Raw genomic sequence first — 15,363 nt, 5'->3', positions numbered from 1 at the left:
TGTTTGAGTCTTTACCTTCACACAGGGAGGAAATGCCATCTCCTCACCACCAGGAGATTCATCTGTGAACATAAGAGGCCGCTGCATGTTTGCACAAATGCAACGACATGCCTTATAAGACATGCTGAAGTTTGGCTGTAGCCAAGGCATGGGCTCCTTGGGTGGTTGTTCTGTCCCCTTCCATCCCTTCATTTCTTCTGTCCACAAGTATTTATTGAGGTCACACTAGGAGGCAGACACTAGTAGGTGCTAGTGATATAGGCAGGAATGTACCCCAGCAAGGGACAAGACAGCCCACCATTGCTGCCACAGAACTTTCGTTGTACTGTGAGGCAGAGGCCTGCCAATAGGAAAAGCCATGAGCATGATAAGCATTAGCATAGGGGCAGAAAAATCCATCCGGGGGCCATTCCTGACCCAAACTCGGGAGGCCAGGAGAGCTTCCTGGAGAAAGTGACATCCAAGGCAAGACCTGATAAATAAACACAGTTTATAAAAAATGGGCAGTGGGGTGGGAAGAGGGATGGGTTTTCCAGGAAAGGGGAATAACGTGTCAGGGGAGCAGTGGGAACCAGAAGGGTGAACTCCGGGGACTGAAGTGATCCCTGCAGCAAGAGCATGCAGTGTTAACAGTGAGAAGTCTGCAGAGGCCTGGCCATGGGGGCCTTGGCAGACAGGAGGCCAGACTTTATTCCAAGATCAACTGGAAGCCATCAAAAGGTTTTACTCAGGGGAGTGACGTGATCAGATTTGCATTTGAGAACATTTGTTCTCAGATGAGAAGGGCAAGACTGGCTGGTGCTGTAGTCACCTAAACGATAAATGTGCCCGACAATTAGCTGAGGCAGGAGAATGGCGTGAACCCGGGAGGTGGAGCTTGCAGTGAGCCGAGACTGCGCCACTGCACTCCAGCCTGGGCGACAGAGCGAGACTCCGTCTCAAAAAAAAAAAAAAAAAAAAAAATGGAGTCAAGATGGAGACATATACACATATATACATTTATATAAGTAAATAGTTGAGATATATTTGCAGACAAGATCAATAGATTTGGTGAACGAGTGATTGGATGTGTGAGGAATCTAGATTACTCCCAGCTTTCTGACTTGGGCAACGGGGCACTAATATAATAAATGAAAAAGAAGATTCAGGGGAGGAACTTGTGTTGGGGGGGGTGGGGTGATGAACAGCTGCGTTTTGGACTGGTGGAGTTGTGCTGGGTACGGAATCTGCAAATGGAAATGCTATTGAATCTGAAACTCGGACTTTGGAGTAGTCAGAGTAGTCAGCTCACAGAGATGCCCCAAAGCTGCGGGAATGATGTGATCCCCAGGTGATGGTGTAGACTGAGAAGAGATCCCAGGTGCGGATCTTGAGTGGGGAGATGCACAGACTTAGGGGAGCCCGCAGGAGGCAGGGAAGGAACCACTAGAGGGAGCAGCTGAGCCAGGGGTGTGTGTAAACCTGGGGAGATGACATTTCAAGATGGAGGGAGGCCGCTCAGGAGGAGGACTACAAGATGTCTGTTGGTTGTGTCCACGGAAAGTCATTATAATGGGCAAGAGAAACTTCTAGAAACAGAAGCCAGAAGCCAGTCATAGAGCTGGGGAATGAGTCAGAGAGGAGATGGGCAGGCACCGTGAGGTGAGGCTTCTTTGTCAGGAAGTTTGGTTGAAGGATGGATGAGCTGGCACACATGCTGGAAGGGTGTATGGGGTGGAGGAACGGCGGAGGTTAGGAGAACCTTGAACATGCATGAAGATGCGCTTAGAAAACAGAAGCCAAGGTTAAGCTGTGGGAGACAATGAGGATGTCTGAGCGACAGAGCCATGGGAATGGGATGAGGTCCAGAATAATGACAGAGAGATGACCTTAGCCAAGCTCAGGTCCCTCTTCCACTGTGACCGGGTGGGGAAAAGGGGGGATGCGCAAAACAATGGGTGTGAAAGTGTTGTTTTGTAGCACAATATTTTAATTATGTCCTTTTAAAAAATTTCTCCACAGACACTACCCAAAGCAGTCCTTCACCACGGTGGCAGATACACCTGAAAATCTTCGCCTGAAGCAGCAAAGTGAATTGCAGAGTCAGGTAACTTCTAGAAGATTCGTTTTGTTCCCTTGGCACTAAAGATTTTTCACAAGGCTGCTCTTCTGAGATTCTTGTCCTCGTACTGTTCCTGCTGGGTCACCAGCCGGTGTGGAGGCTGAAAGCAGGCCTGTGTGGGAATTCCGGGTGAAAGTGTTGAACATCTGTATTGGTCCCGGTCTTGAATTGTCCTGATATTCTCAGTTTTGTTATTCACGTTGGACTAGGGCGAGTAAATGAGTTCCGGTCAGAGTCAATGTTTCCCAACAATCTTGACTTATTTGGTCCTAAATATTTAAACACGTTTTACAAATAGCTTTTCCACACCGCATATGTGGGGAAAAACAAGGTGCTAACTTGACCCAGTTGCAGTGTGTGTGGGGCTAACACCCCGTCTGTGTATCTCACACCAGCCACGGGCTTTGTTTTCCTCCTGTCACTTTGTTCATATTTCTTTCATATGTCACATTGACAGCATGAACAAAGATGAGAACACCACAATTGGCTCCCGGTCAACCATGTTAGATGGCAACTTGCCTTCAATATGGTGAAACACATCAGTTAAGACTAGGGTTGTGAGTGGCAGGGTTTTCTGCAGGGACACCCGATCTTTTAGTAAACATGGGGTGCTCTCTTTCAAAGAAGCTGTCTTTCCTGGCACCCCATAGTAAGACATGGAGCAACTACATTGCAATCCATTGGTCAGTGGTGAAGTAAGGAGGGAAGAGGGGAGAAGGGAGGTGGAGGTAGGGGAGGCTAGGTGGTTGTAGGCCTCCTTCATCTGTTCATTGGCTGTGGCCTTAGGCAAGTTTCTCTGATGTTTGCACTAATGTTCAGTGAGGCAGTCCATCTTGTCTACCTGTCTTGAGGGTGTCTGTAAGTATTAAATGAGATAGTTAGGTGTGAAGGCATTTCAAAAAGTGAGAATATATTTTATGACTGTGGAGACTTGTTACGATGGTGATAATGATGGTCCCTGAGAATTCCTGGTATGTGAAAGGGAAACACACAGAATTTGTGAAGGAAAGAGGTGTCCAGCTAACAGACTTTGAAAATGTCAGTCTATAGCTCTTTTTTTGGGGGTGGTGGGAGAACGGAGTCTTGCTCTGTTGCCCCCAGGTTGGAGTGCAGTTGTGCCGTCTCGGCTCACTGCAACCTCTGCCTCCTGGGTTCAAGTAATTCTCTGCCTCAGCCTCCCCAGTAGCTGGGATTACAGGCGCCTGTTACCACGCCCGGCTAACTTTTGTATTTTCAGTAGAGGCAGGGTTTCACCATCTTGGTCAGACTGGTCTTGAACTCTTGACTTCGTGATCCACCCGCCTCAGCCTCCCAAAGTGCTGGGATTACAGGCGTGAGCCACTGCGCCCGGCCTGAAGCTCTTTCTTAATGAAAGCCGGCAGCTCTCAGTGACTTGGGATTGAGTAATTTCCTTGATGGTGTATCTAATCACAGGGGAGGTTGTGGTTTTCTGTAGTGTCTTTCTGGGGGACTTGGGATCACTTCTCAGTCCGTTTAATTAGAGGAAATAATCTCCAAGTGGAATTTACTGTTGGTTAACAATGCTGTGAATACATGGTTGGGAGCTATTTTTCAGTTTGTGTAAAATGCTGGTGTTTGTGTACTGGTTTTGGTTACAAAAATTGGGTGCTGGCCAAAAACAGACACTATTATTGAGGCCAGCAAGAACACCTCTGTTCATTCACACCCCCAGGGGTACTAGAATCTGGATCTGCTCTGTGCGTATCCAGTGTGCCTTTCTTCTCGTCAAGTTAGGGTTAATCAGGTAATTCTGGACAAGTACACACTGGACATAGAACTACATCAAGCAATCAAATACTCATTTCCTGCCTGTGACATGCTTTGGTACTGTGCAAAATAATTTCCAATTAGTTTCTCTTCCCTTCGTAAATTTATAGGGTGTCTGAGGAAAGAGGACTAACACACACACCTTGGAATGACTATATTTAATTTGTTATAAGTACTGAAAAAGAGAAAGATCAGGCTGGGTGCGGTGGCTCGTGCCTGTAATCTGAGCACTTTGAGAGGCCGAGGTGGGCAGATCACTTGAGGTCAGAGGTTCGAGACCAGCCTGGCCAACGTGGTGAAACCTCATCTCTACAAAAAGTACACAAATTAGCTGGGAGTGGTGGCGGATGCCTATAATCCCAACTACTCGAGAGACTGAAGTAGAATTGCCTGAACACGGGAGGTGGAGGTTGCAGCGAGCCAAGATCGTGCCACTGTACCCTAGAAGTCATTATGGTTTCTTTTTTTTCTGGGTGAGAGGTGAAAACACTTCTGTAAGAACATTTCCATTTTTGCAAAAACGTGGATAGGTATCTATCCTAATGGTAATATTCAGTAATGGCATTGGATTCCCTTTTAGCCTATTAAATGATTTGATTCTGCACGAGAGCATTTTCTTAGAGTTTTGATATCTGGAATTCTGAACAGCTCGCTGGTTTTGGTGGAAAATTGACTATTAATATTTTATAGGCTTGTTTTGATCATTTGTGATGCTAAATGAATCACATCTATTCATAGCTCCAAGTTTTCAAATTCTGAAATCTTTTAGAATTGTCTGGTTAAAACCAATTCTCTTCTTTCAGTTCATTAGCTTACCAAGTGAGCCAAAAATAAAATCAAAATTTATTTTCCAATTCAATCTAGAAAGTTATTTATAGTTACCCACTGTTATCTCTTTCTTTAAAAAATTTTCTCTTTTTATTTCCCCGCTCTTCTTGAGAGGGTTGTAAACCCTGTGAATATTTTACATCTAAATGCTAAATCCTCTCAAGCTTTTTTGGAATCTATATCAGGTGCCAGATTGTCATAATAAAATTTTATGAAATACTGTGAATAAGCAAACAAACCAAGAGTTAGCTCTTTAAAGCCAGTGGTTCACAGGCTTTATCCAGTACCTGGTGAACATCCACTTGGCCAGCCTCTGACTGCAGTGGATGTGGACTGCTGTGGACCTTGGCAGTCAAGAGGAAGAGAGGGAGGGAAAGCCCTTTTATAGTCACTAGTTCCCTTTTGATCACACATCACAGCATGAACTGCTTCAAAGAAATAGCATAAAGAGTGGTTAGACGCCCCCATGGGCCCATAGTAGCCCATTCAACAAGAAGCAAAAGTAAAACTGCTTCTGGTGGAATCAGCAACATTATAGTTCACCTGTGGGGGCATCAGGCTTTTAGTGCTTGCCTTGGGACTGGCTCACCTGATTTTCTTTAGGAAAGTGAGATCCAAAGCCCTGACTTAGAAACAAAAGTTTTGGAACTCAAACTCTTTGTAAATTGGGTGATTCCCTAAACTGAAAACATCCGGGTGAGATGAAAGGCCCCTTAAAAAAGAAATTTCTAGCCGGGTGCTGTGGCTTATGTCTGTAATCCCAGCACTTTGGGAGGCTGAGGTGGCAGGATTGCTTGAAGCTAGGAGTTTGATATCAGTCTGGGCACCGTAGGGAGACCCCCGTTTCTACAAACATTTTATAAAAAATTAGGGTGTAATAGTGCATACCTGTAGTCTCAGCTACTCAGGAGGCTGAGACAGGAGGATCCTGTTGACTCCAGGAGTTGGAGGCTGCAGTTAGCTGTAATCACACCACTGTGCTCCAGCAGCCTGGCTGACACAGCAAGACTCTAAGAAACAAACAAACAAAAAAACCCCAAAAAACAGAAAAAAGAAATTTACTGATTATTTTAATATCATGTGGTAGAAAGCGTTCCCTTTTTCGGGCTGTGTAGCACACTCTTATTGGAAGGGAAGGCATAGATGCTTTGGGTACTCAGAACCAGGGGTCTGGAGACTTCTCAAAGCCGTTGAAATGGTTCTTCCGATGACATTTTGAGTGGGAGCCCCCACTGAGAAGACGACAACGCGGAGCTGCCATGATTGAAGCAGGGGAGGGGGGCAAGCCCCTGACATCTCCAACCCCCCCCGACTCTCCTCATCTTCCCATCCCCAGAGCCTTAAGGAAACCTGGGCTTCTGTAGAGCATAGTTTTGAAAAAGGCTGCTTAAAATGAAGACAAAACAATAGCTACTCCCCACTTAGTTGTTTCTGTGCTTGGCTTAGCTATTTGCAATCATGCTGAAAATAAGAGGGATTTGGGGCTCACTGTGCTCTTAAATGGAGTATGTGTAATTTATGAGGGCTGATACGATGAAAGATGGAGAATGATAACGGAGAGAATGCAAATCATTCTGGAAGAGTGAGTGGCACTCTGGGAAGGAGGGAAGATGGTCCCACGTGAAGGGGGGCGCCTACCCTACTCCCAGTTCTGGCCATGGTAGATTGTACGAAGCAAGCAGAAAATCGGAGACTGAAATACAACCTCCTCTCTCTCTGCTGACTGCAGGCTCAGAGATGAAAGTTGGGAGAGGCAGATTAGAGTGCCAAAAGCAGAGAAAACCACCCCACAAAATGTATTCCCAATCTCCTCCCACCTCAGTGGCAGACGTGGGGCCTCTGCAGCATGGCAGGCAAAGTAAGAATATGGGTTGCATTTCCCAGAATCTTAGTCTCTCTTGTAGTGTGGAAGGTGATGGCAGCTGCAATGTGCCTTGCAGAGGGATGCTGAGGTGCTTGCTGGGAGCTGCCAGGGGCATTGCCATTGCAGGAACAGTGTGGCCCTGGGGCCAGGGGTGGATGTGCGGGTGGGGAATAGAGGTTAGACCTCAATGAGAAGCAAGGAGGGAAGTGTCTTTAGGGGGTACCACTAGGCTGTTCCTGAGCCAAGGAAGAACACACCACAGGGTTACCAGCCACTATCTTTCTTCAGCATCAGATGCCAACAGGGTGCCTGGCGCCTGCGAGGACAGGAGACACCGCTGAGGCCAAAGGAGTTCGAGGAGAGAAGGAGGGAATGTGGGCATGGGTCCCAGGCTTTCTTCTTCCTTCACTCACACACTCCAGGACATCATCTCAAAGGGGAACCAGGAAGCAGTAGGAAATGGGAATTGACCTAAGCTGACTGTTTAAGTTGTTGAATGGACTCAATGCAACCGATGGAACTAAATTTAGTTCTTTCCACTTCCATGTGGAACGTACTTGTGAGGAATCACAGGGCAGCTCTAAGACATAAAGAAGCTTGGCTTTCTTTTGTATCTGAATACGAGTACATCATAAATAAGTTGCTGACCTGTTGTATACACTTTGATTTTATTGGGTAAATATAGCACTAGACCAGCCACCCAGCGATCTGGGCTTTCCCCCGTCCCTGCCACTAAGTGTGACTTTGGGTACTCCTAACCTTTCTCAGGGCATAAGATGATAGGTTGTAGTAAAATTCCTTCCAGTTATAATAGTCTCTGATTTTAGCACAAAAATGTTCTGCAATAATGTCTCAACCTAGCAATAAAATAACTTGAAAAAAAAAAACTACCATTATTTTTTCTTTTCTGCCAAAATAGTAATTGTCAGGCCTGCCATTTCATTTGACCATTCTCTAAATAGCTCCTTCCCTGGACTGGTCTCAGATATTGGCTGAAGGTCATAATTGGGAGGTCACAAAGATCTGCGGGAAGTTGATGGGTAAATCAGTTTCACACTGGAAGATGTTTAAAAAATGGCACAGGACGAAAGACAAGAATAGCTACAATTATGCTGTTCATTCACTGATAGCAACTCATCATTTAACTCAGTTGTTGAGCTTTAATAACCTACGTTCAAAGTCATTTATGCCATGTTACATGACTTCCTAATTAGCTCAGTAGATATTTTTCAAGTTTTCTATGTAGAAGTAGAGTAACTCTATATATTAGTATACTTCTATGAAATGTCTTATTTTAGTTTTACTTCCTAATGCTTTCCTATTTTTATTTATTTATTTATTTATTTATTTATTTTTGAATGGCTTTGATTGATTATGTGGTAGCTTTTGAACTTCAAAAGTTGTTCTTCACTGGGTGTGGTGGCTCATGCCTGTAATCCCAGGGCTTTGGGAGTTCGAGGTGGGAGGATGGCTTGAGGCCAGGAGTTTGAGACCAGGCTGGGCAACATAGCAAAGCCCCATTCTTGCAAAAAAATAAAAAATAAAAAATTCGCTAGGCATGGTAGCACACACCTGTAGTCACACCTACTCAGGAGACTGACGTAGGAGGATCGCTTGAGCCCAGAAGGTCGAGGTTGTAGTGAGCTATGATTGTGCTGCTGCACTCCAGCCTGGTCGACAGAGCTATACCTAGTCTCAAAGCAAAACAAGACAAAACAAAAACAAAAGCAAACAAACAAAAACCATATATCTCAATTCAGCATGTCTCTGTGATCCCTCATACAGAGAAGCTGATCTAAAGCAATCCCATTTCATTAAATTAACAGGCGCATTAGGGAACTATTTCTTAATACCCTTAATCAACACTCTTAATTTCCTAACAATGTTTTTTGAATGGAGGACACTACTTAGAAACTACTCTCTCATAATGGCCTTAAACAACACAACCAAATTTACAGGACAATATTGAATTCAGAAAAGGCCTCTTGGCAATAGCTCTAGGGGTAACCAGCAGCCTGCAGTAGCCCTTATTAGTGTCCTGAATGTTTCAACTCTCATAAAGTATATATATGTGTACTTAAAAATTGTATATTTTAAGCAGAAATTATCTAGCCTACTTATCATTTTCCTTTACCTCAGAACTTTATTTAGAGCATCCATTGGCTTCAGAAGAACCTTCCGTCTGGAATTCTCTGAGGGCCTTGCAAAGGGTAAAAGCAGGCTCAAGAAATTCTGTAGAGAAAAGATGACTATGTTAACATCATTCTTTAAAAAAGCTTCCGTTTGGGACAATTGTATTGTATTCTGAAATGAGATACTTAGGCTTCCAAAATATGGATTGTGCTTTGTAAAATGGAGTTTTTCTCATTACAAAATGTTGGAAGAGAGCAGTTAGAATTTCCTTCTCCGCCTCCTTCCCTCTCTCTTGATTTTTGGTGAAGTCAAGGGTCAGGATGATGCTAAATCAGAAATTAAGGCAACACAAATTTGACCCTAACTGGTGGAGCTGCTCTGGACCCCTTTTGACTGACACTGAGTTCCTATTTCTGTGGAATTTTTCTTATTTACAGGAATCCATGATCTGTAAATGTCTTCTAAGGGAAATCTAATAAGCATCTTTATCTACTGAGTTAGCTTCCTAAGCATACAGTATTTTAGACACCACACAACTAAATATACCAATTCCAAGTGATTTACTTAAACCGAAAAAGTGAAATACAGTAAAGCCAAGAATTCTGTTCTATTTTTAATTAGGCAATCATAGAGCCTTAATAACCGATTTTTTAAAAACCTCTAGAATGGCTTTAATGCTTGTAAACCATTAACATTAAAACCAAAGTAGCTCTTAACTGTATTTCTGCTATTGGACAGAGAACATATCTGTTATGGAAGTTTTCCTTAGAATTGGATAATTTCCAAGGCTTTGAATCTTTTTATTCTACAATATTTTATTATTCATAGGAATACCACTTAATGTCTTAGGAGTGTGTATGTATACGTGTTTTTTAGATACATATATAATAAATATTATATGTAATATACATCTATGTAGATATACACACAATATACATACATTACATACAATATGCATAGAGTAGACACCCCTTATTTGCACTGAATATGTTCCAAGAACCCTAGTGGATGTCTGAAAACTGCAGATAGTACCAAACCTTATAAATACGGTTGTTTCCTATATGTATATATCTACAATAAAGTTTAATTTATAAATTAGGCACAGGAACAGATTAACAACAATAACTGGTTTACATTCCCACCAGCGAGTTTTCACTGCATCCACGCCAACATCTATTATTTTTTGTGTTTTTGATTATGGCCATTCTTGCAGTAGTAAGGTGGGATGACATTGTGGTTTTGATTTGCATTTCCCAGATCATTAGCGATGTTGAGCATTTTTTCATATGTTTGTTGGCCATTTGTATATCTTCTTTTGAGAATTGTCTATTCATGTCCGTAGCTCACTTTTTGACGTAACCAAATACCATCTGTTCCCCAAAAACCTATGGAAAAAGATTTAAAAATAAAAAGCCACAACAATAACTAATAGTAAGATAGAATAATTTCAACAGTATGCTGTAATAAAAGTTATGTGAATGTGGTCTCTCTCTTTTTCAAAATATCTTATTGTACTTTGCTAACCTATTTTCAGCCCACAGTTGACTGCAGGTAACTGAAACTGTGGAAAGTGAAACCAGGGATAAGAGGGGACTACTGTACATGTATATAGAGATGCATACAATATGCAAACATATGCAATATGCATATAAATATATGCATGTCTTTACATACATCTGTATAACATCTACCTATACACACACACACACACACACACACACATATATAATAATGTAACAAAGTTAACTTGGAAGGACAACATTCAGGAAAGTCTTGAAAACCTGAAAGACCGAGAAAACATGAAGTGTCTTTTCTCTTTTGTTATCAGTGGCTAAGTATGATTTAATTCACTGCTGGACACTCTAACAGTCACCTCATTGCAATCTAAGTTCCCCATCTGTGAATTAGCTTTGCAGTCTCCATGTCTTTTAGTTATTCCATATGTTTTAAGAAATAGCTAACGTGAAAAACCGTAACAGAAACATGTAGTATTACTTCTGGAAGTGTGGTAATGAGATCTTTTTCAAAATATTACTGATTCCGGAGGATAGATCACTCATTCTACTATATAACAAGCACAGACGTAATTAAAGAGGCTTTACCTGTTTTAGTGGGTCTTTCTCTGTGTAGTTTGTTCATTAATTTAAGGTTTTTTATGTCTGTTTTCATCTTTGTCCTTTGTTGTAGATTTTAGAGGCCAGTGATCTTATTAATTTAATGGTTATTAATAAATAACCACACTAAGCAATCGCCTGGATGATATTGTGCCATCGGATGATAAGGGTGATAATGTATGAAATGAAGTAGAAAGAATGAAAGGTAGTTTCATAAAAAGCAAGAGTCTTATAAGAATGAAGAGCAAGACACTTTTCTGACAGGTGGACAGATGCTTTTCCAGTTCTTTCTTGGCATAAATTACAAACGGAGAAAAACCATTTTTGGCTTCAAACCTTTACTAGCAAAGAAATCTCACTGAAGGACCCTCCATACTTCCTGTAACTTATTCTGTATAAGGCTGCTTTAATTATTTATTGGTTTAATCTACATTTAGTGGATACCTCCTTTGGCCCAGCCCTGCCCGCTCTTGGGTGGCAGTTGTGTGAGGCAAGAGACCAGCGGCTGTGGGGAGAGAGGATGAATGGAGGAAAGAGCTGACCCCTGACTTAGAGGTGTTTACTGGGTCCCCTCAAAATATATTCTCCCAAATTCTGTTAACAGTTTTTTTCTTCTGTATTTCATTCGGCTTTCTCCTCTCATTCTCCACTGAAATGTTTATCCTTTCTTTGAAAGAAACCCCAAAGTGACTCTTTTCTTCTTTCCATGGATCAGATGTCAAATTCTTTGAGAAATATGTAGAATAAGAAAGGATCCTTCACCTGGTTTGGAAGGAGCTCTTTCTGTTTTTCTTTCCCCACCCAACACCTGTGCCTTTTTGTCAACTATTTGTAGAACTTGCTCCTTCTTAAAATAATGTGGATTGAAAATGGTTTTGATTGCTTCATGGACACAGGAAGACTTCTCCAATAAAAGCAACTTTCTTCTTATTATTGTCCTTGGCAAAATTAAGTCATGTCGTAAGCAATATCCCAATCCTCTTGTCATCCATCAGACTCTAGACGGATGGCTCCTAACCCTTTTTGGGTCTTGGACCACTATGGAAATTTGGTGAAAGCCATGCATCTCCTCCTTTGGAAAAGGTATGGTAGCCTGCTTTAGAATATAAATGCAGAACTTCAGGGCATAGTGAACTCCATCAGTGGAACCCTAGAAAGTCTCAAGCTTTAGCAGGAGTGGCTGGGCTGGCTAAGGGAAGGAACAGGGAAGAAGGACTGGTTGGATTTACAGGTCCTACAGAGAGTGGTGGCGTTGTCACAGAAAGATTATGGACTCCCTGCCTTCTAAGCACAATTTTATTTTACCTCCATTAAAATATTAACTCTTTTGGAAACATGAACTCTTACTGCCTTAAAAAAAGCAATCTAGCAACAAGTGTTAAAACTTGAAAAATACGAATATGTTTTGTTCTGGCAATTCCACTCCTGGGAATCTCTCCCATGGAAACAAAATTATCAGCATAGAAAGCCTAAGTACAAGGATGTCTATGACAGCACCGTTTGTAGTGGCACAAAACTGGAAACAGAGTGAAAGCTCATCTGCAAGAGAATAGTGAGTTCCATTATGATAATCCATACCAAAGAATATGATACGGTCATTCAAAGGAAGGAAATAGAGCTCTATAGCCACATGCCTTGGAGGTATGCCTGTGAAGTGTTGCTCAGTGAGAAACACAGATGCAGAAAAGCATAGAGATGACCAAACCCTCTGTGTGTGCCTGCGTGTGCATATCTATGTCTATATGGGGATAGCTCTGATTAGGAATATATGTATAGGTAGAAAAATATGGATTAATATATTCCAGGTTACTAACATTGGTTCTTGGGGCTTACAGGGCGAGCGTGGCAAATAAAGGAAAAGAAAGATTGCAATACTTAAAAAAACAAACAAACCGTGTTAGTATGACAGTAATTCATTGTATCAGATTATACTTATGGGTGGGTAGATGTAAAAAGAAATAAAACGGTGATTTCATTTAATTTATTATTATTATTGTTTTTGAGACACTTGCTCTGTCACCCAGGCTGAAGTGCAGTGGCATGATCACAGCTCACTGCAGCCTTGAGTTCCTGGGCTCAAGCAGTCCTCCCACCTGAGCCTCCCGAGTAACTGGGACCACAAGCGTGCACCACCATGCCTGGCTAATTTTATTTTATTTGAAAAGATGGCGTCTACCTATGTTGCCCAGGCTGGTCTCGAACTCTTGGGCTCAAGCAATCCTCTCATCTTGACTTTGCAAACTTCTCGGATTACAGGTGCAAGCCACTGTGCCTGGCCAGATAATGATTTTAAAACAGATTTGCTTATGTATATTTTAAATTTTACTGTTTTACTTCTTCACAGTCAGTAACACTGAGGCTTTACCATTCAGGCTGCTGGGGGCTGACCTGGCCAATTTGACCACCTGGGGGTCTCCCTGCTGACTTCTTAGATGTATATTCTGTGACTCATTGCTCTAAAGGCATTAGGTCTTTTAGCAAATGTTTATTGGATATCTATTTTATGTCATATACTAGGCCTCGTGCTCCTTAAAGAACTAAGATGTGAGTGTGTGTGTGTCACTGCACAAGTCAGGGACTGTTAACAGCTGCAATTGAACTTTCTGTCTTCAATTTGGTATTTGTCTGTTTATTTGGTTGTGAGCATGCAAAATGGAGGGCATAAGGTGTTACTCTCAGGCCAGTAAGAACCTAAGAATTTGTTTGGGTGAGGTCTTGATTTCCTTTTTTGCCTCTATTAAATGGCCTACCCTTAATTCACCAGTTTCTCCATAGAAATGCCTAAAGACCTTGAGAGGATAATACTGAAGGAGTTTTAGAGGAAAAAGAAAGGTGAGATGCTTTCTGTGAGTCAGTGTTTCTCCAAATTGTCTTTTCCTGCCTACCTGTATGCATCACAGTTACCTAGTGAATATGGTGAGAATGCTCATTCATTGGCCTGGCCCCAGACCTACCGACAGGGAGGCCCAGAAATCTGCATTGTTAATTCTCCAGGGCATTCTTTTTTTTTTTTTTTTTTTTTTGAGACGGAGTCTCGCTTTGTGCCCCAGGTTGGAGTGCAGTGGCTCAATCTCGGCTCACTGCAAGCTCCGCCTCCCGGGTTCATGCCATTCTCCTGCCTCAGCCTCCCGAGTAGCTGGGACTACAGGCACCCAACACCACGCCCGGCAATTTTTTGTATTTTAGTAGAGACGGGGTTTCACCGTGTTAGCCAGGATCGTCTCGATCTCCTGACCTCATGATCCATCTGCCTCGGCCTCCCAAAGTACTAGGATTTACAGGCGTGAGCCACCGTGCCCAGCCCAGGTGATTCTTATTTACTCTTGTTAATATTTGAGAACCAGTTCCATAAAACGTTGTCCCAAATAATGAACACTCCTGGCATTTATTTTCCCCCAAATTTTACTCTTTTAATAAATTTTTCCAATATTTCAATGGCTTTGAGTTTTTATTTTTTTATTAATTAATGATGGATTTATTCATTCATGCATTTATTCATAACGATGTCTGCATTTTAGAGAAGAGTTCATGAAGAGGAAACTTCTTCAAACAAAACTGTTGTTACCAAATATCCACTGCATTCTTAATGTAAAGAAATCAATGTAGGTCAGTTAAAGGCTAGAATGGTTTAAAAAAATCCACAATCTGATGCTCAAATTCAAATGTCTTTAATATACATGTATTTATGTGTATACATATCAGAAAAAATTTCAGGTTACAATGCATTCTGTTGTTTTGAACTACAGGAATCAAACCAGAATTTTTACCCGTGATACACATTTGATACATTCATGGGTTCTTGATTTTTTGGACTACTTTTGGTTTGTTTATAAAGTTCCATAATAGAGATAAGAACTGAGAATGTTTTTCAGATATTTTTTATTCCCTTTCATACATTTCTTACCCTAGAAATTTAGATACATTTTGAGATTTTCGTAAAATCTTAAAATAATTGAATAATTTAAGAAAAGGCTAGTTCCTATGAAAAGCAGAATTATATGACAATTTTCCTATATTCCTCGTGCGATTGTACCTGTGCAGAGAACAACCCTATTCTGATTAGAAAGATCCTGCATGAGAAGCTTTTAGCTGCACAGCAGGATGTATACAACCAAAGTCGATTCAAGAAACTCATGACGTCATCCCTCAGTCAATAATCATTGATTGAATAGAGATGGTTTCAGATGTAGGTATTAGGTACCAGTGGGGATACAGAAGGAAAATTCATGGTTTCTGTCTTTGAAGAATAATCTGGTTCAGAAAATAGTTCAAATGTGCATGTTTTGACATGGCTTCATAACAAAAGATCCTTTAAACCAAAATGCTAGGGAAACCAGCATTAAAGGAGAGTTTGTGGGGCAGGCGAGGCGTTGGCAGCAGGGACATGTGTTGTCAGGAGACAATGGAACAGAAACAAGACATGAGAAAAGTGTATCCATAAAGCTGTTTCCCTCCAAAGGTGTCAGCTGCGTGGCGTGGCAGGTCAGGCAGGTGGGTCTGTGTTCCCCAGGGTGGGAGAAGCATTAGTAGAAACA

The 15,363-nt window shown here is 41.8% G+C and overlaps 1 protein-coding gene across 5 annotated transcripts in view; it reads left to right on the top strand.

Annotated features, from left to right (window-relative positions):
• NEBL (nebulette) overlaps positions 1–15,363 on the top strand; it is a 391,737-nt gene that overhangs the window by 150,386 nt on the left and 225,988 nt on the right. For all 5 annotated transcript variants that reach the window (XM_055296713.2, XM_055296711.2, XM_055296710.2 and 2 more), the window contains exon 3: positions 2,002–2,086. In XM_055296713.2, coding sequence (XP_055152688.1) covers positions 2,002–2,086 — 85 coding nt within the window. The remainder of the gene's footprint in view (positions 1–2,001; positions 2,087–15,363) is intronic.

The sequence above is a fragment of the Symphalangus syndactylus genome, chromosome 10 (assembly GCF_028878055.3).
Source record: "Symphalangus syndactylus isolate Jambi chromosome 10, NHGRI_mSymSyn1-v2.1_pri, whole genome shotgun sequence".
NCBI lineage: Eukaryota > Metazoa > Chordata > Mammalia > Primates > Hylobatidae > Symphalangus > Symphalangus syndactylus.
This window is presented reverse-complemented; position numbering and strand designations above follow the sequence as displayed.